Source organism: Pipistrellus kuhlii, unplaced genomic scaffold, assembly GCF_014108245.1.
Source record: "Pipistrellus kuhlii isolate mPipKuh1 unplaced genomic scaffold, mPipKuh1.p scaffold_m20_p_101, whole genome shotgun sequence".
Taxonomy (NCBI): Eukaryota; Metazoa; Chordata; class Mammalia; order Chiroptera; family Vespertilionidae; genus Pipistrellus; species Pipistrellus kuhlii.
Genome location: NW_023425407.1, coordinates 402,944 through 426,429, shown reverse-complemented (window position 1 = coordinate 426,429; position 23,486 = coordinate 402,944). Strand labels below are relative to the sequence as shown.

General features: G+C 53.3%; 1 protein-coding gene across 9 annotated transcripts in view; it reads right to left on the bottom strand.

Annotated features, from left to right (window-relative positions):
- PPP6R2 (protein phosphatase 6 regulatory subunit 2) overlaps positions 1-23,486 on the bottom strand; it is a 56,433-nt gene that overhangs the window by 7,445 nt on the left and 25,502 nt on the right. For 5 of the 9 annotated variants that reach the window (XM_036430114.2, XM_036430118.2, XM_036430116.2 and 2 more), the window contains 10 exons: positions 17,227-17,469; positions 14,434-14,620; positions 7,901-8,038; positions 6,521-6,586; positions 5,182-5,294; positions 4,806-4,919; positions 4,487-4,613; positions 3,608-3,760; positions 656-835; positions 251-315 (listed from right to left, as the gene is read on the bottom strand). In XM_036430114.2, coding sequence (XP_036286007.1) covers positions 251-315; positions 656-835; positions 3,608-3,760; positions 4,487-4,613; positions 4,806-4,919; positions 5,182-5,294; positions 6,521-6,586; positions 7,901-8,038; positions 14,434-14,620; positions 17,227-17,453 — 1,370 coding nt within the window. In that variant the 5' untranslated portion in view covers positions 17,454-17,469. Of the gene's footprint in view, positions 1-250; positions 316-655; positions 836-3,607; positions 3,761-4,486; positions 4,614-4,805; positions 4,936-5,181; positions 5,295-6,520; positions 6,587-7,900; positions 8,039-14,433; positions 14,643-17,226; positions 17,470-22,439; positions 22,813-23,486 lie in introns of those variants that run through there. The other 4 variants (XM_036430115.2, XM_036430122.1, XM_036430121.2 and 1 more) reach the window with 4 other exon arrangements.

Below are 23,486 nucleotides of genomic sequence, written 5' to 3'. Positions count from 1 at the left end.
GCGGCAGAAGTGGCAGGGCTGGGATGGGGAAGGGGGTTTGGGACACCCTGTGGCAGAGGAAAGGGAGAGGCGGCCCGGGAGCCAGGCTGGTGGAGCCTGAGGGGAAGGAGCCCTCCCGGCCGGGCGCCCGGCCGCCCTGGCAGCCCGGCAGCGGTGTCGGCAGCGGCAGAAGCCCCTCTGGAGCCCAGCCTCCTCTGGAAGCCCCGGGGCCACTGGGCCTGGCACACACTCCAGCCCCCGTGGTTCTTACTGTGTGTGGTCATTGGCCTCCCAGGCCTCCAGGATCCTCTGGACCAGGCAGCACTTCTGGAATAGCTGGGGGGACAGGCTGATTGGTCAGGGTCCGAGGGGCTGCGTGCTCCCTTCCGCCCTCCATGAACCGAGTGGGCTTAGCAGGCAAGCAAGCAGTGGCCTGGAGGGGAGCATCGTGGGAAGCGCTCCCGGGGGAGAAGGAAAGGAGAGATGCGTCCCGTCGAGGATGACGCATGTGGACTCAAAGGACCCCAAATCCCAGGATGTTTTCTCATGCCCTCTTTCTGCGATTTCCTCTCTCAAAGTCAAAAGGAGGCCGCTCACCCAGGTCACGTGAGGATCGGAAAAGAAAACGCAGGGGGGAGGGCCTCAGGCGGTGTGGCCGGCGCCTGGCTGGACTCACGTGGGCCACCATCGTGCTCTCGGCATGGCTGGCAGCAGGCAGCGGGCTCTCCGAGTCTCCTCTCTCGGGGCCGCCGGCCACAGCACTGTCCTCCCGCGGGGCGTGGGAGAGAATCGCAGCCACGCACAGTTCCACTTGGAGGTGCAGAAAGTTATTCCAGGTGTACTTGAAAAACAGGTCCTGGGGACAGGCAGGGAGGGGCAGGGGCAGGTGAGGCGGCACCCCAGAGCCTCCCTCTGCGGAGCCCAAGCAGAGGCACCTGAACATGCCTGAGGGTCAATCTTTTGTCTGCAAATTAGAAGCTTAACTCCTTCTAGCCTTTCTCTTTATCCCATAGTTTGTTTGTTTTTAAATATATTTTATTGATTTTTTTTTACAGAGAGGAGAAGAGAGGGGTAGAACGCTAGGAACATCAATGAGAGAGAAACACTGATCAGCTGCCTCCTGCACACCCCTTGCAGGGGATGTGCCGCAACCAAGGTACATGCCCTTGACCGGAATCGAATCTGGGACCTTTCAGTCCGCAGGCCGACGCTCTATCCACTGAGCCAAACCGGTCTCGGCAATAATTCCATTTTCAACAGTACCCAAAAACAGAACACACTTAGGAATGAGTGAGCCCAGGAGGTGAGAGACGTGCACACGGCCAAGGAGCGCAGACCTCTGAGTCGCTGAGAAGGCGCAGGTCAGGCAGGAGGCTGACACCATCACCAAAGTGATCCACAGACTCAGGAAGGTCTCTTCAAATGCCACTCAGCGGCTTTTTTCCCCCTTTTTTTTTTTGAGAAATAGAAAAATGCATCCTAATATTCATAGGGAATCACAAAGGATCCCCAAAAGAAAACAATCTTGACCCCAAAAAAAGTTGGACTCACACTTCACTTCCCAGCAGCAGGTAGTCCTGGCGTGAGGATAGACATGGAGACCAAGGCAAGAGAACTGAGAGTCAAGAAATAAACTCCTATATATGGCCACCTGATTTCCCACAGGATGCCACGCTGTTCAGTGGGGAAAGTGCCGGGAATGGCCATGCACAGGCAGAGGAACGAAGCTGAACCCTCCCGGAGACGGCATTTACAAAGTAATTCACAGTGCATCGAAGACCTGACAGAGCTAAAATCATAAAACTCTTAAGAAAACAAGGAGTCCGTGGCATGACAGTGGATTTGGCAATGATTTCTTGGATATGACACCAATAGGTAAATTGAACTTCATTAAAATTAAAAACGTGTGTGTAAACGGAATGAAAAGATAACCCACAGAATTGAGAAGAATCCATTTAAAAACCTTAATCCATAATATATAAAGAACTCCTATAACTCAACAACCATCAAAAGAACCACCTGACTCAAAAATGGGCAAAGGACTGGACAGCTGTTCAAAGGAAAGACACAAATGGCGAACAGAAGCACATGAGCAGGTGCTCAGCATCACCAACCATGAGGGAAATGCAAATCAAAGCCACCACGAGACACCGCCTCCCAGCCATCACGCGGCCACTTTTACAGAAAAGGAAATCGGGAGGACGCGGACGCCGGCACCTGGGCACCTGCGCGGCCGGCGGCGGCGGAAGCGGGCAGCCGTGTGAGAAAGCGCGCTCCCTCGGAGCGCGGCCACAGCACGTGACCCCCAGCCCCACGTCTGGGCACGTTTCCCAGAGGGAGGCTGGACTCACACAGGAACCTGCACGTCCATGTTTATAGCAGCTTCATTCAAAGCAGCGGTGTGGCTCAATGGATAGAGCATTGGTCTGGGGACGGAAGGGTCCCAGGTTAGATTCCGGTCACAGGCACATGCCTGGATTGTGGGTTTGATCCCCAGTAGGGGTCTTGCAAGATGATTCTCTCTCATCACTGATGTTGCTGACTCTCTCTTCCTCTCTCTAAAGTCAATAAAAATAAAATAAATAAAAGAGCTGAAGGGGAAAGCAACTCACACATCCATCAACGAAGAGAATGGACAAAGTTGTCTACAAGGGGAGGCGATTCCGCCATAAAAGGACAGACGTCTGGTTCCTGCTGCAGCAGGGAGGAACGGACCCCGTAGACAATGTGCTCAGTGCAACACGCAAGACACAAAGGGCCACCACGGCGGTGCCTCTTCCACCGGCCCTCAGAGCCCACCTCACAGGGGCTGTGGGAGGGCATGGGGGACAGACTGCCTCATGTCAGTGCTTGTTTGAAGATAACAAAGTTCTGCAGATTCACAGTGGGGTGGTTATATAAACTGAATGTACTTAATGCTACTGAATTGGAACCCTTAAAATTATTAAGCTGGTAAATGTTTATGTGTTTGTTTACCACAGTAAAGATAGAAAGAGGTGGGAAAGAGAAAACGATGTTTAGGAGAGGAAAAGGAAGTCCTTCATTACCCTCTGGGGTTTCCACATCGGAAGAACCTGGAGAGGCCAGTACTCCAGGCCCAGCTCCAAGGCTGGCTCCTTCTGGGAGCAGAGGCCCAAGAGCAGCTGGGGATGCATCTGCCTGTGGTGCCCGCAGAGCCATGCCCCCGCCTCAGCACCCCTCTGCCTGGCGGGCCCTCTCCTCAGACACCCAGGCTCCCCCAGGCACTGAATGGCTCACCCAGGCTCCCCTGGCTCTGACAGGAAGTGCTGGGGTGCCCTGTGGAGAGCGAGCAGCTGCTCCTCTAGGATGCTCTGTGCTGAAGGGCTAAAACCAAAGTCCTGCATCGAGCAGCGATCTGGGAGTGAGTGACCTTCTTAACCCTCCCTCAGAAAGACAGACACCAGCCTCTGCTCGCAGGGCAATCTCCATGAGCTGCATCGAAGCCGGGCTGTCCCAACTTCGCTCAGGCTGTGGTCAGCCTGGGCCTGTCTCACCCCGAGGCCCACCCCTGGGGTGAGGTCCGGATGCCCGCCTGCGGGGCCTGCCGGGGCACCTGCCTAGCCCGCCCACTGCCGCGTGGGGGAGGGAGGAGGAGCGGGCCGCTCACCAGCAGCAAGCCCATGGTGTTGAGCCGGCAGAGCTCCTGGTTGATGCTGGGCGTGTTGGTGTGCAGCAGGGCAGCCATGAGGCGGGCGCCGTGCAGGCGGGCGTTCCCGAGGGGCTCCTCCAGGACGCCGATGGTGGTCAGGATTGCCGGTTTCTGCAAACACAGAGCACTCACTGACCCTGGCAGCCCAGCGTGACCACTGCTCCAGGGCCTGCCTGGGGCCCACACTGTGGCACAGCTCGGAGGGAGGAGGGGGCCTTCCTCGAGAGAGCACTGGTTGGAGAGGGAAGGAGGCATCAGAGTGAGTGCGGGGTCTGCACCCAGAGGCTCCCCAAGCTACAGGGGTCAGCACCCTGGAGTGTGAGACCGGGGTGCGAGGCAGGACCAGCGCTCTCAGGGCCACCTGGAAACTCAGGAGGCTGCACACGGGTCTTCTCTGATCCGCACATGCAGCGTCCTGTAGCTACCTTTCTGCTAACAGAATGTTCCAGAACCTCTACCTCGGTGAAGCTTACTTTCTGGCGGGGAGGCAGCCTGGGGGACAGTGAGAGAACGAGTCTCCTCAGCGTGACCCCAGCACCCTCTCGAGCTGCGGAGCTGAGCAAGGGGCCTCCTCTGGGATCCCTGGCCCTTGGCTGGGTGCCCTAACTCAGAGGCCAGGCGGACGGTGAATGTGGGCTCTCAGACGACCCTATTTCAGAATACAAGTCATCAGGGGGCTGCAAAAGGCCCATCCCCAGTCCCCGTGCAGACGGACATGCAGCAGGGGGCCCGGAACAGGCGCTGGCACCGCCTGGTCCTCATCAGGTCAGGGAACAGCAGGGAGCATGTCCACGCGTCCGCGTCACCTGGGGCGCTCTGCTGTCTGAGGTCCCGTACCTTTGGCGGGTGGAGCAGGAGCTGGTGGAAGTCCTTCAGCCTGGGCTCGATGCCATGCAGGACGCTGCGGCTGATGGGGCACAGCCTCTCCAATCCCTGAGCAAAGGCGTCCACCAGGCCCTCTGTCCTGTGGATGAGGAAGCAGATGGAGGCGGGACAGCCCGGCTCCGTGCAGCTCCCTCCCCTGCCCAACACCCCCACAGCCTCGTCTCAAGAGGTTGGTGGCTGCCTGAGGCCTCGAGAGAACTTCCCCACACTCAAGCCGCCTGCCGGGAGGGTGGCGCCCAGTGAGGGCGATGCTTCCCCACGAGGCACTCACCCAGCCCGCCTGGCTTCCAGCAAGGTCAGCAGCACCTGCGTCCCGCTGACGAGGCAGCTCTCCGTCTGGTCCCCGTCAAACATGTTCCTCAGAAGCTGCTCCACGCAGTCCTGCCTGTCACACACGGTCACTGCCTGGAGCAGAGCAGACAGAGCACGCCTCCCTCCCCCCCTCCCGTGGAGGTGTGCCCTGCCAGCCTGCACTCGGGCCCCTGCCTAGAGCCCTCCCCGGGGAAACAGGCCCTGGGCTTAGCTCTGGGTCCGGGGAGCATGGCACAGCCAGCTCCTCCGAGTCCGAACCTGCTTCCAGGGCGCCCTAACTCAGAGACCCCATCCCACCAGCGCCTGCCAGCATCCCACTAGCCCACAGCACTCACGACTCCAGCACTGCGAGGAGGGGGTCCGGCTCCAGGGCCTCGGGCAGCTGGCCGCCCTGCTCCCTGCCCAGCCGGACGATGTCACAGAGCGTCTGGGAAGCGTTGGACTGCCTCTGCAAAGACAGGGACACGGCGCCCGTCAGAGCCCGGGGCCGCGTCAGCACCTGCCGGCGGACAGAGCCGCTGCTCGTCTTCTGGAAGCTGGGGACACGCTCTAAACCAGGTCACTCCCGCGGTGTCTGCTCTGCCTCCCACTGTCAGGCGCACTAGACTGCCTGGCCGGGGAGGGGCTCCTGGCGAGCGGGCTCTGAGGCAGGTACGAGTTCCCAGGCTCTCAATGCTCCACTGGCTCGCAGGGCGCCTGCCCCTCGGACCACGGCGACTTGCGCTGCATAGGGGACCAGCTCCCGGGTCCCATCTTTTACCCTAACAAGGGGCTCCTGTTACTCAGAGGAGTCCCGTGAAAACAGACACAAAGGATCGACTTTTGAGGGAAACGTGACCACGGGGACGTGTAGAACTGACCCAGGGCACTTGTGGGTCACGGGGTTTCCTCGGGGCAGTGGACGCGGTTAGACGTGCAGCCTGGCCCCTTGTCGGCATCAGGACACTCGGCTGAAGGACGGGGAGAAATGGGAGCAGCCAGGCAGGCCCTGTGGCCCGTGGACAGGCCCGTCAGCCCCAACGCTCAGGCTCAGGGGCATCGGCGCAGACACCCTTGGGGGATGGCGGGACAGACTCCATTGGCACCCCCATGCCTCTCCCTGGCAGGAGAACTTCCGGCCAGAGCTCTCCCTTCCAGCCCGGCCTTGAGCACAGCCAGAACCAGACACTCCCCTGCAGGGAGCAGAGCGCAGCAGAGCCTCTCGCTTAGAGCAGAGTCTGAGGAGCCTCTCCCGCCTGCTCTCCCCGAGGGAAGCCGAGCCACACTGCGGGCTGCCCTGTGGAGAGGCCCCCAAGGGCCCGAGTCCTGCAGACAGCCCAGTGACCGAGGCACCAGTGACCCTGTGAGCAAGCCTCCTCCCCCGGGCGAGCCCTGGGCAGAGGGCCCGCTAGGCTGTGTCCACATCACTGACCCACAGAGACAGAGATAAAAATTACTTGCTGTTGTGAGCAAATGAGTTTTGGGGCAATGTGTTACTCAAGCACAGGAAACACACAGTTCTGTGCGAGCAGCTCTATAATGCGTGCGCGTTACTCATCAGTAACAAAGTCTCCGAGTCAGTGCTTGACAGATGGACAGAGCTGTGCCATGTCCTCCTGGGCGGAAAGGCCGCCCTGCCCCTCGGACGCAGCAGCGGGCGCTGCCCCACGGCCTGAGGCGTGTACGTGTACTCACGTCTTCATCCTCCCGGGGGTGGATCAACTCCACGAGTCTCTGGATGACCCTCTCTTCACTGAGCCACTGGAAGGGAAAGGAGGATGTGACGGCTCTGCTCACATCTAACCACACGGAACGTCCTTCTGCGTGTGGAACACCACGCACAACCTACACGCGCACCAATGTGGCGTGCATATGCCAGCATATGCAGACACAGGCTCTTGGCCCAGCACGTGCCCCAGGCCCAGAGAGAACAGGCAGCGACCTGACGTCCATGGGGAGGAAGCGCCGTCCGTGTCCTAACGGGGTGGACGCGCACACGCCAGCTCTGCCTGGAGCACCCGAGCACCACCCCTCCCAGTGCAGCAGCTGCTGCTTTTTCCTTTTTCTTTTAATCCTCATCCAAGGACATGTCTTTTCTTTTTTTAGAGAGAAAGGAAGAGAGAAACATCGATCGATTACCTCCCGTATGTGCCCTGAGGGTTGAACCCCCCACCTGGGTGGGAGCCTGACCCGGAAGAGAACCTGTGACCCTGGTGAGGCCACAGGAGCCCTCCAGGGCTGACGTGCTGGGCGCTGGGGGGTTCAAGGGCAGACGGATGATGTGCGCCCAGGACTGTGCAGGGAGCCTTCCCTCCAGCTCAGAACAGCAGACGTGATGCTGCGCCCACTAAGGGCGTGGGCTGTGACTGGTCTTAGTGGGAGGCTCACCCAGGCCGGGCTATTAGCCTAGGACTGAGCCCTGCCACCCTGATGAGCAGTCACGGGTTCCAGGGGCTGGGACATGGGTGAGGAGGACCAATAGTTTATCCTACTTTAAACTGCACACCCACCAGGCACCAGGGACAACTGCCAGCACTGACCTCCTGCCTCTCTGGGCTGGGAAGCCCTCTTTTCCCCCCGTTTCTGGGAAAGCCCTGAGGGAGCTACGGCCGGCCGTAAGCACCTCGGGACAGACACACCATCGGGACAGACACGGGCACACACTGCAGGACAACCGACAGGACCGTGGGCTCTGCCTTTCCCTGCCTGGCTCTGCCTTTCTCAGGTCTGCAGGGCACAGAGCCACAGGAGGTCCTGCCTCAGGCCGAGGGGTGGGACGGGAGGTAAGGAAAGTTGGGGTTCTGCTTGGTCACTGAACAGAGGCTGGAGAGGTGGGGGTAGAAGGAACGTTCTGCTCTTGCTTCTGAATGGACGGAGAAAGGACAATGGAAAAGGTGCAGAGTCCAGCCCAGCCCTGACCGGAGCCCGATGGCCTCAGGGAGGCACCACGCGGCCTGGGAAGCGGGGAGTGCCCAGCACGCCAGTGCTAAGCCCTTCACTGTGCAAGCCACGACCACCATCAGGAACCTGCAGACACGCCGGAGGGACCGGCTGAGCGCAGGGCCACACACTCACCTGCAGGACTTCCTGCCGGAGCCCAGCTGGCTCCACACAGCTGACCAGGCGAAGCAGCAGGTCCATGAGGGCCGAGGTGCCGATGTGCTTCAGGACCAGGCTGATGAACGTGTCCTTCCTCTTCAGGAACACGATCACCTGAAGCCAAACACCTGTAAGCAGGGGGCCAGCCCGCCCCTGCAGATGCCCCTGAGGGGATCACTCCTGGGAAAGGTGACTTCCATCAAGCCGAGCAGAAACACCGGGAAGACCTAAGAAGCTATAAGCAAGCCTCTGCGAGGACAGCAGAGACCCAGACTCAGAAGTCCTACAGGCAGGGGAGGGGCGAGGACCGGAGGACAGGTTTGCTTGCAGGTGAGCCTCCATGGAAACATGACACCACTGCCCAAGCGAGACCGCACACTCCGGATGCTGGCTCGTTTCCTCAATAGAACGACGAGCGTGCAGAGCTGAGAGGAGAGGACGGTCACTGCTGACAGCCCCTGCCGGGACGCCAACCTGGAGAGCAGAGTCACCACAGGTCCGTGAGGGTGGAAGGGAGCCAGGGCAGCGGCTTCAGGAGGAAGAGGAAGAGGCAGGGATGTGCGGCTGGCTGGTGACCACGCCAAAGAGATGAGAACAGCCAAGTATGAAGCATGAAGCCATGGGGGGGAGCAGCCAGCACCTGGGTGGGCTGCTCAGAGGTGGCTGCAGGTGAGCGAGCAGGTGAAGGAGGCAGACTGGGCAGAGTCCCTCTGGGCTGCATGTGTGCACGTTTAGCTCAGCTAAGCCCGAGATGAAGTGCCTGTCTATCCAGGTCACTGTGCTGGGCCGACCCAGAGCTCCACAGGAACAAGGACACAGAGAAGAAGCCCTGCTGAGGGAGGTCAGCCACACTCTGAGCTGGAGGAACGGAGGAGGAGGAACGGAGGAGGAAGAGGGAGAGGTTGCACAGGAGGAAAAGAGGTGGGAGGAGGGCTCTTTGAAATGAATAATTAAGCTCCTAGAGAGATTACTGGGAATGAAATGAGGGAAAGCACTACAGAAATCAGCCTAGATAAACAGACTGTGGGTCCACAGACCATAGCACTCCTCGGCAATAAAAAGGAGTACACCAACACACCACCGAAGCACACAATTGGAGGACACTACAGGGAATTACGCTGACAAAGAAAAAAGCTAATTCCCAAAGGCCATGTATTATATGTTTAGCCAAACATTTGGAAATAACACAATTTTAGAAACAGAAACTGATTAGTGGTTACAGGGGTTGGGGATGTGTGACGGTACCGGGCAGGAGAAAGGTGGGAGCAGTTAAAAGGGCCACACCAAGCCGAAACCGGTTTGGCTCAGTGGACAAGAGCGTCGGCTTGCAGACTGAAAGGTCCCAGGTTCGATTCCGGCCAAGGGCATGTACCTTGGTTGTGGGCACATCCCCAGTGGGGAGTATGCAGGAGGCAGCTGATCAATGTTTCTAACTCTCTATTCCTCTCCCTTCCTCTCTGTAAAAAATCAATAAAATATGTTTAAAAAAAAAAAAAAGGGCCACACCAAGGTGGTTTGAACTGCTCGGTACTTGACTGTGATGGTGGAGATACAACCCACACAGGGAATAAAATGCATATCGCTTTTTTCTTAAATCCTCGCCCCTGGATATGTTTTTATTGGTTTTGGAAGAGAGAGAGAAAGGGGGGAGGGGAAAGGAGGAGAGGGGAAGGCAGAGGGGGAGAGGGGGAGAGGGGGAGAGGGAGAAGGGGAGAGGGAGAGAAAGATAGAGAGATAGAGAAAGAGATAGAGAGATAGAGAGAGAGAGAGAGAGAAAGAAAGAGAGAAAAAAACATCGCTCATTTGCCTCCCGTATGCACCCTGACTGAGGATGAAACCATTCAATTAAAAAAATGAGCAGAGGACCTGAACAGACACTTCTCCCAAGATGACATACAAATGGCCAACAGATGTATGAAAAGATGCTCAGCTTCACCAGCTATGAGGGAAATGCAAATGGACCCTAAATTAGATACACCTGTTAGAATGGCTTTTACCAACAGGACAAGTAATGACAAGTGTTGGAGGTTATGAAGAAAATGAAACTCAAGAAACAAAGATGGCAGCATAGGTAAATACTTAAACTGCTGCCTTACACAATAATTTCAAAACTATAACTAAAGACAAAACGAACATCATTCAGAACCACAGGAAAGCTGGCTGAGTGGAAATCCTACAACTAGAAGGAAAGCACATTGAGACTCAGGTATGGAGATATGTGTGCACGGGCAGCTGAGTGCCTCGCTGGCTTTATCTAGCGGGAGGGAGACAGAAGCTCCTGACTGCACTGAACCCCAGTTCCGGGCGACACCCTGGGGATGCAGGGTTATACGGGGGGCGGGGGGATCTTGACTGTCAGGCGGAAACTCAGGGGAGCTGTGAAAGGCAGAGGTCTGGAGGTGTGTGTGCAAGTGCGCGAAGAGAGGACTTTCTAATGAATGCCGCTGGCTTTCTCCAGCAGGTGGGAAACAGAAGCTCCCCCGCTACGCTGAACTCCAGTTCCGGGCGAGAATCTGGAAATACAGATTCACTGGGGGAGAAACTGGACTGTTTGACAGAGGGCGAAACCCGAGGGTGGCTTACTCTTAGAGGTGCTTGCAGCAATTACCGAGGGACACTGAGACCCAGGGGCATCATAGGGCAGGGCTGACGGGAAGCCAAGACTGTCTGCTCAGCCCATCCAAACTGAGCACAAAGGCTTTTGCAATTTTGCAAGTCTTATCTCATAAGGCTGTCTCCAGCACAGAAGTTCTCCTGGCATAGACACAGCTGATCCTCATAGCCAATTGGCCTGGAGGTCAGTTCCTCCCAGTGATACCAACAACAATCAAAAACTTAACTACAACAAGGCTGTACACACAATGCACAAAGGGGTGCATCAAGAGTATCCACCTCAGGTAACTGGGGAGGCCGAGCCACTGGGCCCTATAGGACACCTAGCACACAAAGTTACCCTACCAACTCAGGGAAGCAGCAAAACTATAGAGACAAAGAAACAGATCACAAATGAAAGAAGTGGAGGAAAACAAACGACTGGATAAAGAGTTCAAAATCACGGTTATAAGGTTTTTCAAGAATTTCCTAGAAAAGGCTGATAAATTTAGCGAGACCCTCAAGGATATGAAAAAAGACCATCTAGAAATTAAACATACACTGACTAAAATAAAAAATAATATACAGGGACCCAACAGCAGACTAGAGGAACACAAGAATCAAGTCAAAGATTTGAAAACAAAGAAGCAAAAAACACCCAACCAGAAAAGCAAAAAGCAAAAAGAATCCAAAAATATTAAGGTAGTGTAAGGAGTCTCTGGGACAACTTCAAGCATACCAACATCAGAATTACCGGGGTGCCAGAAGAAGAGAGAAAACATGATACTGAAAACCTATTTGAAGAAATAATGACCGAAAACTTTCCCCACTTGGTGAAAGAAATAGTCTTACAAGTCCAGGAAACGCAAAGAACCCCAAACAAAAGGAATCCAAAGAGGACCACATCAAGACACATCATAATTAAAATTTCAAGAGCAAAAGACAAAGAGAGAATATTAAAAGCAGCAAGAGGAAAGCAGTTAGTGACCTATAAAGGAGCACCCATATGACTGTCAGCTGATTTCTCAACAGAAACGATGCAGGCCAGATGGGAATGGCAAGAAATATTCAAGGTGATGAATAGCAAGAACCTACAACCAAAATTACTCAGCAAAACTATCATTCAGAATTGAAGGTCAGATAAAGAACTTCACAGATAAGAAAAAGCTAAAGGAGTTCATCAACACCACTGAAAGGTATTCTTTATTTTTTAAAAGTTTTTAAAAACATATTTTATTGATTTTTTTTACAGAGAGGAAGAGAGAGGGATAGAAAATTAGAAACATCAATGAGAGAGAATCATTGATCAGCCGCCTCTTGCACACCCCCTACTGGGGATGTGCCCACAACCAAGGTACATGCCTCTGACGGGAATTGAACCCGGGACCTTTCAGTCCACAGGATGACGCTCTATCCACTGAGCCAAACTGGTTTTGGCTGAAAGGTATTCTTTAAGAAGAAGAAGAAGAAGAAGAAAAAGGTAAAGATAAAAAATTTTGAACAAATACATATCTATCAACAAGTGAATCTAAAAATCAAGTGAATTAAAAACCTGATGAACAGAATAAACTGGTGAATATAACAGAATCAGGGACATAGAAAGGAAGTGGACTGAAAATTCTCAGGGGAAAAGGGGTGTGCAGGAAGAGACTGGACAAAAAGCATACACCTATGAATGAGGACAGTGGGAGGAGGTAAGGGCAAAGGGTGGGGTGGGAACCAGGTGGAGGGGATCTATGTGGGGGGAGAGAAAGAGGAACAATTGTAATAATCTGAACAATAAAGATTTATTAAATTAGCCGAAACCAGTTTGGCTCAGTGGATAGAGCGTCGGCCTGCGGACTGAAAGGTCCCAGGTTCGATTCCGGTCAAGGGCATGTACCTTGGTTGTGGGCACATTCCCAGCAGGGGATGTGCAAGAGGCGGCTGATCGATGATTCTCTCTCATCGATGTTTCTAACTCTCTCTCTCCTTTCCTCTCTGTAACAACAAATCAATAAAATATATATTAAAAAAAAAAAAGATTAAATTAAAAAAAGAAAATGGAACTCTTGCTGGCGGGAATGTAAATTGGCGCAGCCACTATGGAGGTTCCTAAAAATAATTAAGAACAGAGTTACCACCCTGTTGCAAAGTGGTTAGAGCATCGGGCCTCGCACCAAAGGGTTGTGGGTTTGATTCCCAGTCAAGGGCACATACGTGGGTTGCAGGTTCGCTCCTGGCCCCAAGTCAGGGCATGTGGGGGAGGTGGTATTTCTCTCACATTGATGATTTTCTCTCTCTCCTTCCCTCCCTCCCTCTCTGAAAAGCAATGGAAAAAATATCCTCAAGTGAGGATTTAAAAAAATAATAAAATAAAATAAAAGAATAAAGTTACTATATAACCCAGCAATCCCTCTTCTGGGTATCTACCTGAAAAACTTGAAAACATTTCTTCACAAAGAGATATGCAGCCCTATGTTCATTACAGCATTATTCACAGAGCTCCACAATGGAGGATTACTCAGCCATAAGAAAAGACGCACACGGATGGACCTTCAGAATATCATGCTAAGCAAAATCAGTCAGTCAGTAAAAGCTAAGAACCATATGATTTCTCTCATTATGTGGGATGTAAAGCAAACTCAGACACAGACAACAGTGTGGTGGCCATCAGAGGGAAGGGGATGGGTGTAAAGGGCAAAGTGCTGGACGATGACCTGAGCTTGGGCAGTGGACACACACTGAAAAAAATTTAAAGTACCAATCAGCAGTGGTTCCCCTGGAGTGTCACCTAAGACTGCTTTCTGTATTTCTGTCTTACCTGAATTTCATTTAAATGCGTTACCTTTGTCAGTAAAAAAACTATTTTTTAGGAGTGCAGTCCATATTATTGGTAAGGGAAGAAGACGGAGGTGTTATAAGCGGCAGGAAAATCCGGACGGTGTGAATCTGGAAGTAGAGTGGTTTGGGACACACGTGTGCAGCACTGGTCTGGAAGGCGGGCAGGACCTGGTGAACCCCGCTCCCCGGCAGCACTGCTACTCCGGGACCGAGACTCACTGCCGAGCCCTCACCCCTTCTCTGCCAGTTTCCAAAGTATCTGAGGTGAGACAGTCCTCGGAGGCCCCCTGCAAACCTCAGATTTACAACCCCATGATGGGGACAGTCCACTGAAGACCCAACATGCCACAGGGTCCCCTCCCGCCCACCATGCTCTGCCGGGCTGCACCTCTCAGAGCTCCAGGCAGACACGGAATATGGGGCTGTCCCACGCCTAGGACGTGAAGACACCAAGTCATCATGGTTAACCGTGTGGGGTGTGATCGTGGGATCTGCTCAACAAAGCCTGTCCCTCCTGTAGCTGATTGAAAACATCTTGTACTTAAGAGATGTAAGTATCTACAGGGATGAAATGCTCTCAAACAGGCCCCAGGGACCTGGGCGGCCCGGGTGCAAAGTGCTCTGCAGCTGTCCATGGCTCTCGTCTGCTCGTCTGCAGAGGGGGAGGCACTGAAGCAAGTGTCCGCTGGATGTGATACCAGCAGCACCGACTCCAGGAAGACAAGCTCAGAAAAGGAGTCACTCACTATTTCACAGAAGCTGATTGCTAGAAGTTTTTTTTAATTTGCTTTAAAACAGGAAGTGCCCTAGACATTGCCACTGGCCACCCACACAGATGGCGCACGTGCCTTCAAGGACGGACAGCTACAATCCTGCCAGGACTCACGCCTGCGGCTGGGGCCTGGGCTCCCAGGCGTGGTGGGAAGCGCTGCGACTGCAGAGCCGGCAGCAGAATACCTCTTGGGAAGCCACCTTCTTACTCCACCTCCACCTCACAGGTCAGCCGCCCACACTGCTCCACTGAGTCCTCCGCCTGCTGACACGTCGTCCGCCAGGCCACCACCCCGACTACACGGACATGGCATGCTTTTTACCTGTTCCGTCTTTCTTGCAATGAGACTGCCGATGGTCTTGCTGAAAAAACTGGCGAGCAGAGGATTGAGAGGCGGCTCGTGGTCTAGGAAGTCGTAGAGGAGGTTCAGCAGAGTCTCGTCCCCACCCAGTCTGTCGTTGATCTGCGGCACGTCGCATGTCAGCAGCTCACAGGCCGTGTTCGGGTACCTAAAGGGCACAATGCCAGCAACTGGAGGTGAAATTAGACTTCTCCAACTCTCGGGAAAATAGCTTAAATAATATGCCTCTTAGGATGCAGAGGGAAACACTGACAAACCTCTGAGCCTGCAGACTGAAGGGTCCCAGGTTCGATTCCCGGTCAGGGCACATGTCTGGGTGGCAGGCTTGATCCCCAGTTGGGGGGATGCAGGAGGCAGCTGATCCATGATTCTCTCTCATCATTAATGTTTCTCTCTCTCTCTCCCTCTCCCTTACTCTCTGAAATCAGTAAAAATAATTTTTAAAAGGGCCAGAGGCTTGTATTTAAAAGATGAAAAATAACAAATGATAACAGGAAACTTAAAAATCAACAAAAGGGAGGAAGATAAAATTTGATGAAACCTCTCAGATGTAGAACAAAGGCAAAGACAAGACATTAGGGGGAAAAATAAGAAGTATCAATTTGCCAGAGAGAACAGAGGGAAACCTGGGAGAGAGAAAGTTATCGAAGAAATAACACAGAGGCTTCCTGTGCCGAAGGCCACGAATGAGACTGCAAGGCCCCTGGTATGCAGCAGATGGTGAGAGCCCACACCCAGGGCTCGCCTTGGTGGGAACACGTAGTCCACAGCTGGGCACCTGCTCAGCTGGGTGTTTGCTTGCTTGTTTCCTTCCCCTAGAGCAGAAGTTCCCAACATGGGGCACAGGCCCCCCCCAGGAGGGCAATTTGATTTTTAAGGGGGCATTTTGAGAATGAGTTATTAACAGTGAATATTTTGCATTTCTTGTGGTTCTAGGGACCTCATATACAGTCTATAAATATACATGTGACATATTATGCATTTCAGTTCTCTATTATGTTTTGAAACGTTATTTGCTACTTTTTTTTATATCACTTCATATTATTTTTTTAACAATTTCTTAGTGATTTCTTCCTTAGTATTTCAATGTCTTTTTGTTCCTTTTTCTCTTTCATGGATGCCATGTTCTTTGGAAGCTTGTTTAAACCAAGTTAATGGTCTTTTAGGCTTCCTCCATGTGAATAGGAGTTCACTTTTTAAATAAAAATTATAGCCCTGACTGGTTTGGCTCAGTGGATAGAGCAACGGCCTGCAGACTGAAGGGTCCCAGGTTGGATTCCGGTCAAGGGCATGTACCAGTAGGGGGTGTGCAGGAGGCAGCTGACTGGTTTTTCTCTCTCATTGATGTTTCTGACTCTCTATGCCTCTCCCTTCCTCTCTGTAAAAAATCAATAAAATATATTTTATAAAAAAGAATTATATGTCACAGGAGGCATCAGGAATTTAGAGATACTTAGGTGGGCTGTAGCCGAAAAAAAAGGTTGGGAACCACTGCCCTAGAGCGAATATAGTTCCTCCTTGCCCTGTCTGCTTGGCTTTCTACCATCTGTCACTAATCTCTTTCAGAATCAGGAGAGAAAACTTCCCTGGCCCAGGATGCTGCTCCAGGACCCCTCTGCCCAGCCCTGCCCTCCTCCCTCAGGCCTGTCGCCGACCCTCCCGACAGGAAGACCACATGGGGAGCGAGAGGGTGAGGGGGGGGGGCTGTGAACGGTGATGACGTGAGGCTGAGGCCACACGCTGAGCGGGAGCACCCCAGCACAGCGCCCCCTATCAGACCTCCCACAGAGGCACTAGAGCCGAGGCCGTGGCGCCTCCACCATCCAGCCCTGCCTCACCAAGCACAGGCACCCCTGACTCCCCACCGGCTTGTGCAGCACAGTCCTGTCCGGGCAGGGACGGCTCTGGGTGGTCTCTGCTGAGCCACCCAGTCTGCCCTTGTAACTGCCAACGGGTTAGGTGTGCTTATGCTCCAACAGGACTTTCTTCATGAACAATGAGATGCGAATTTGGTATCATTTTCATGTGAAACAACCATTTAAAAATACAGACCCATTCTTAGCTTGCAAGTCAGACAAAAACAGGATGTGACCTGCAGGCCATGGTTTGTGCCCTGACCAGGAATCGAACCGTAACCTCCTGGCTCATTTGTCGACGCTGTGACCCTGTTCTAAGACCTCCCACCACTCCCTGTCCAGCTGGCCATCTGTCCTGACGAGCTGCCCAGGCCCCAGTGGGCACCCTCAGAGCCTAAGGCTGCATCTGCTCTGCCCTTCCTGTCACCTTCCTATCCTCAAATTCCTCAGTCCTTATGCCAGACCCTCGCCACACCCCTTCCTTCTGACATCCTGGGACATTTTAGGAAAAACTGAGAATGGTCACTAATGACATATTCCGCTGAGCCCAGGCCCAGAGGAAAGCAGAGCCCATTGTCTCCCAAGCCCCTTCCCGGGGTCTGTCCTCCAGCACACCATGGGCACCCTACAGCTCAGAATGCAAGTCACCCCCCAGGAGCAGCCTCCTCATTTGTCCACCAGGAAGCCCGCCCGGCTCCCCTGCAGCCCGCCCCCTGCAGCCCGCCCCCTGCAGCCCGCCCCCCTGCAGCCCGCTCCCCTGCAGCCCGCCCCCTGCAGCCCGCCCCCCTGCAGCCCGCCCCCTGCAGCCCGCCCCCCTGCAGCCCGCTCCCCTGCAGCTCGCTCCCCTGCAGCCTGCCCCCTGCAGCCTGCCCCCCCTGCAGCCCTGCCCGGTACATACTTGAAGCGGACCTTCTCGTCCATGTCCAGGGGCGGGTCCTGTGTGATGAGGCTCACCAGCTCCTCCATACACTGTGGCCGACACAGGAAGTCCAGCAGCTTCCGGTTCTGGGCCTTGCACTCCTGTAAGATGTCATCTTCGTCCATTAACTCCCGCAGCGTCACGTCCTCCTTATCCAGCAGCTTGTCGACATGGGACGTGGTGTTCAAGTCGAACTTCCAGAACATGGTGACGGCCACAAACCTGCAGGCAAAGACCAGAGGGTCACTTCCCCCAGCACTTGACAGGGTCCCAGAGTCCGTCCCCACAAGGGCCTGCACTGGAGACGGTGCCCTTCCCAGCACCCGCTCTGCCCACGCCTCTCTGGTCAGGCTCTCACGTCAGCAGGGACGTCATGTCCAGCATTCGGTTCCCTGCTCGCTGACCGCCTTCCTCAGCTCCGTTCCCACCCTGGGTGCTCTCTCTCACTCCCTGCCCCCTTAGGAGAGGTGTCTGCGTGTCGGACAGGGATGCCTCTGCACCCCAATCAAGTTAATGATTCACAACTCCACCTCAGAGTGAACATTGGACACCTCCCCCAATGTCCCTGGATCGTATGGACTCTCAGTTCTCTGTAGACGATGCTCTGACATCTTAGAACACCTTTCTGGCTGGAGAGAAATGCCACTCCCTGGCTGGTCAATCTTAGAGGCAGCAGAGGGCCCAGCAGGGGCCGGCCTGTGCCCCCTGCACACTCCCATCCAGAGGGCTCCTCCACTATGCCCAGCCGTCCCCTGCCTCCAGCCAATACTCCTGCCTTTGTCTCAGGGCCAGGGCCCAGGCAGCCAGGGACTACCCAGCGACTTAGAGCCCACCTACCCTGTCCACAGGCCCTGCCTCTCCCGTAGAGCCCCCGAGGTTGTGCCTAAGCATCGACACCTGTCCTCTGCTCCCTGCACCCCGGAGTCCCCCACGTGGCCATGCATGAAGAGCAGCCTCCTGTCTCCAGGGGCCATGAGGTAACAGCTTTATTTTCCTGAGACTCTGAGTCTCCTCTCGTGTCTGTGCCTGACTGAGCATCTCATAAAAGAACACAGAACATCTCACGGAGTCTGACTGGTGTGGCTCAGATGATTAGGCATCGACCTACGGACCAGGGGGTCACGGTTCGATTCCCGGTCAGGGCACATGCCTGGATTGCGGGTTCGATCCCCAGTGTGGGGTGTGCAGGAGGTAGCCGATCCATGATTCTCATCACTGATGCTTCTCTCTCTCTTTCTCTCTCCCTTCTTCTCTGAAATCAGCAAAAAGATATATTTTTAAAAAACATCTCATAGAATACAATCTCAGCAAGACAGCTTGCTTCGCTTCACCCCTCCCACTACCTGGCACCTCCCCTCACTGTGCCTTCTTGCTGAGTAGGTTATCCTAAAGCCACATGTCCCTCACACTCCGCTGGGCCCTGAGACTGCTGCTGTGTCCTCTGCACCCCACACTCCTCTCCAGGCTCCTGAAGTCTTGGCCTTGCAGATAGGAGGTTTGTCCCGCTGAGGGAGCCTCACGTGTCTGTCTGTGGGCCTAGGTCCCTGTCTGACACAGAATGAAGAACAAAGCCTGGGTCTTTAACACAGTCAACCTGCATGTGACATTATAAATCTTTGCAATGTTTTAAGAATCACTGGAGGCCTGATGCATGAAATCCCTGCAAGAGTAGGCCTTCCACCCTCCGGCCGCTGGCAGGCACCCAGGACCAGGGCTTCCCTTGCAGGCCAGCTTCGTACAGAAGGACAGACATCCAGTCTAATTAGCATATTATGCTTTTATTATTATAGATTATTTGCAAAATTATGGTAACAAATGAGAAGATGGACTTGTCTACCTTTGACCTAGAAGAGAAAGGCTGCCCACACGATGTGAGCTCTGTGTCCTCTGTGTCCTCGCTGTCCAGCCGACCCCCCAGCAGCCTCTTGTCCCTGCTGCACAGAGGCCTTTTCTAAGCCAGACACCTCCACATTCCTCCCATCCTGCCTAACATCCCCCTCACCAGACTGCTTCACAACGGCTCCCAGCCCCTTGGGAAACCCCCCGCCCGCCGAGCCCCCTGGCCACAGGGGTGCTGTGCCTTCCTCAGCACAAGCAGTCCTTCCCCTGTGCCCTCTGCCCGGCAACAGGCAGCCCCTCCTCCAACCCCATTCGCCCTGCAGGCTGCGCAGGGCACCACACAGAGGCTGGGTGCTTGGACTTGCCCTGCACTGTGTGTCCTCGGGCGCCTTCCCCTTGATTTCCCAGGAGGAGTGGAGGGGACACCGGGGGGCAGCACCAGACTGCGGGACCAGAGGTCCCCAGAAGCACCTGGCAAAAGATGGCCTCCCCACCTCCAGATACCCCTCTCTCTCGAGCGACTCCCACACTCGATAACGTGCAATCCAGGGAGGAGGGGCCACAGGGAGACCCAGCTGGCAAGGCTTTTTCCAGGCTTGGAGCAAGACTTGGCAGCACAGGGCAGCTAGAGCTGGCTTCTGTGTGTCATGCTTCCAGCCACAGAGTGGGTGAGTGGCCACGTGGACCACAAGATCCCATCAACCAAAAGAACTGCAGTAATCCAGAGGAAGACAACAAAAATAAAAAGGAAAAAGAAGAAGAAATAAGTAACAAAAAAGACGGGACAAATGGGGGGAAAACAGCAAGATACCAGTCGTAAACTCAACCAGTGCATTGATGAATACTTTCAATTAAAGACAGAAATGGTCAGACTAGATTTAAACAGCAACAACTAACTATATGCTGAATATAAATGACTTATTCTATCTTTTTGTTGATTTGGGAGAGAAGGAAGGATAATGGGGAGGGAGAGAGAAACATCGACATGAGAAACGTCAATTGGTTGCCTCCCGTACATGCCCAAACAGGCACTGAGACTGCACCTGGGTATGTGCCCTGACTGGGAATCGAACCTGCCAACCTTCAGTGTATGGGATGATGCTCCAACCACCTGACCTGCCGGCCAGGGGTAAAAAGCTGGCTTTAAATATAAAGACACAGGTCAAGCCTTTGTTTTGCACGGCTGGAAGGCTACAGCATGTGACCACGAATCGTGATGGTTCACTTTGCTGTGCCGCCCTGTTCACTGCTACCAGGTACGAGCTGCCCTCATCAAACATGCTGGGAAAGCCCAAACCGGTCTGGCTCAGTGGATAAAGCATCGGCCTGCAGACTGAAAGGTCCCAGGTTCGATTCCGGTTAAGGGCATGTACCTTGGTTGCAGGCACATCACCAGTACGGGATGTGCAGGAGGCAGCTGGTTGATGTTTCTCTCTCATCGATGTTTCTAACTCTCTATGTCTCTCCCTTCCTCTCTGTAAAAAATCAATTTTATATATATATATATATATATACACACACACACACACACACACACACACACACACACACATACGTATTTTTAAAAATATACTTTATTGATTTTTTTTTACAGAGAGGAAGGGAGAGGGACAGAGAGCCAGAAACATCGACCAGCTGCCTCCTGCACCCCCCTCCCCCACCGGGGATGTGCCAGCAACCAATGTATATGCCCTTGACCAGAATCGAACCCGGGACCTCTCAGTCCACATGTCAACGCTCTATCCACTGAGCCAAACCGGTTTTGGCTAAAATATATTTTTAAACAAAAATTTTTTTATTTCTTTTATTAAAAAAAATTTTTTTTTTTCCAGAGAGGAAGGGGGATAGAGAGAGAGAAATACCAATGATGAGAGAAAATCATTGATTGGCTGCCTCCTGCACTCCCCCCATTGGGGATCAAGCCTACAACCTGTTCATGTGCCCTGACCAGGAACTGAACCAGGGACCTCACTACCCTGGTCAGATAATTGATTTTTTAGACCTTTTTCCTATCATAAGCATTTAAATCTGCAAAGTTTCTTTCGAGCACTGCTTTAGCTGCATCCCACAGATTTTTATATTCATAATGATTCTTGTGATTTTTTTCTTGGACTTACATTTTAAAATATAATGCTTAATTTTCTAATCATTTTGGGACTTCCTAAATAGCTCTTTGCTACTGATATCTCATTTCTGTTGTGCTCAGAGAGCAGGCTTATGTGACTTCATTCCTTTAACTGAAATGGTATTTAACTTATGGCCTAGCATGGAGGTCAACAAACTTCTCAGAAAGAGCTGGGCAGGAATTATTTTCAGCTTTGTAGGTCACATGGGATCTCTGTTGCATGTTCTTTTCCTTCTTCCTAACCATTCTTTAAAAACATAAAAACTGCTCTGATCCCTGACTAGCGTGGCTCAGTTGGTTGAGCGTGGTCCCATGCACAGAAAAGTTGTCGATTCCATTCCGTCAGGGCACATGCCTTGGTTGTGTGCAAGAGACTGCAATCCATCAATGTTTCTCTCTTTCTCTTCCTCTCCCTTCCTCTCTCTCTGAAAATCAATTAAAAATCTTAACAACAAACTATTCTCAGTCTGCAAGCTGCAGAGAGCAAGTAGTGGCAGGACCTGCATGCAAGCTGCAGTCTCCTCCCCAATCCTTGCCTATGACAGGGCACGTCCATCCCAGTGAATGTGTGTGTACCTGGACACTGGGTTCTCTCTGCTTCTGGGGAGTCAATCCAGTCGGCTGACAGTAGTAAGATAATGGTAACTGATAAAATCAGCTGACAACTGCTTTTGTGACTACTTATATCAAATAATGAGAAGATTGCAGTCTCCACCTATAACTGTGGATGTACTAGTATTCATGTCTCCTCTTGATTTTGTAAGTTTTTGCTTCATGTATTTAGAATTTATCTTATTATGTGGACACATATTTAGGATTTTATAACTTGATGAACAGCCTCTTCATTCATTTTGAAATGCCCCTTGTTATTTCTGGCAATATAGGCAGCCTGGCTTCACTGCGCTTCCAGAGACTGTGCGATCCACCCGCCAAAGGCCTGTGCAGCCCTGCATCTCGCCAGCCCCTGGCACCACTCCCCAACGGCCAGTGCTCAGTGCCTTTCTCGAAATACACAAACCTTGTCACTGCCACCACCGTCATGTGCTCTGTGATCAGTGACCCTTAACCTCACTCCTGTCATTCTTTGGGGCCCACAAACTGCCCCATGAGACCAAGACGGTCCCTCCCTCTCCTGGGCCCCTATTTCCTGAGACACAAGGCGGAAGGCAGGCCCTTCGTAGCCCACGATGGCCTCCAGGTGCCCGTGCAGGAAGAGCCGACCTCTCACTTCACACCAAAAGCAGAAGCGACCCGCAAGGGGGAGGGGGCTTGTCCAACGCCAAGAGAAGCCGGAAGCGAGGCCTCTCGGCCAAACAGTGAGCACGCTGTGACCGCCAAGAGGTCCTGGAAGGAAATTACAGTGCTGCTCCAGCGAACACGCGTGTAAGAGGCAACAGCCTACAGCTGGGGAGGAGGCAGGGTCCATGCTCTGGGAGAGGGCCACCAGCCAGGACTCCCTCCAGCCACAGCCTACTCCAGGGCAGGCCCGACTCTCCCCCATCCTGTGAGGCCGAGAGGGGAGGCGGCTGTGGAGGAGCGTGTGGAGGTGGGAGGCTGGTCGTGAGCTGGAGGAGGTGCGGGGGCAGCAGGGGCTGAGCTGCAGCGAGCTGTGCAGAGGAGCCTCTCAGCAGACTCCTACCCGCCTCCGAGGTGGAGGACGGGCCTCCGGTGGGAAGGAGACGCCACCGGGACCTCACAGCTGAGAGGTCGGCGCCTGGCCTCACAGGACAAGGGGCTTGGCTCGTGCTATCGGGTCTAGTAATAATTAATGTCGTTTTTAAACATTCGTTTAAAATCTTGCTTGGCGTTGACTTGTATTGACATAACCTTCAAACACGTGGTATCTACAGAACGTGTGAAGTGCAATTAACAAGTTTTGCTTGAAAAAATTTGTGTTTGGTTTGGTTTTTGTTGCAAAACTAGGGCTAAGAAGATGGCAGATGAAGAGCATATTCGGCACTGCATGCTTTACGAGGTCCAATTAGGAAGAAAATCAAGTGAGGCTGCAAAAAACATCTGTAGTGCTCTTGGTCAAGATGCAGTTAACGCCAGAAAATGCCAGCGTTGGTTTGAGAAATTTCGCGAGGGAAATTTTTCATTAGATGACAAGAGTGGTCGAGGCCGTGTGTCCAATTTTGATCAAGAAGCTCTTCAAGCTCTTTTGGTGCAAAATCCTCAAATTACCCAACAAGAGCTTGCGACAACTTTAAATTGTTCACAGAAAACAATTTCCAATCAATTGCGTGCACTTGGCAAAGTCCAAAAGTTTGGAAAA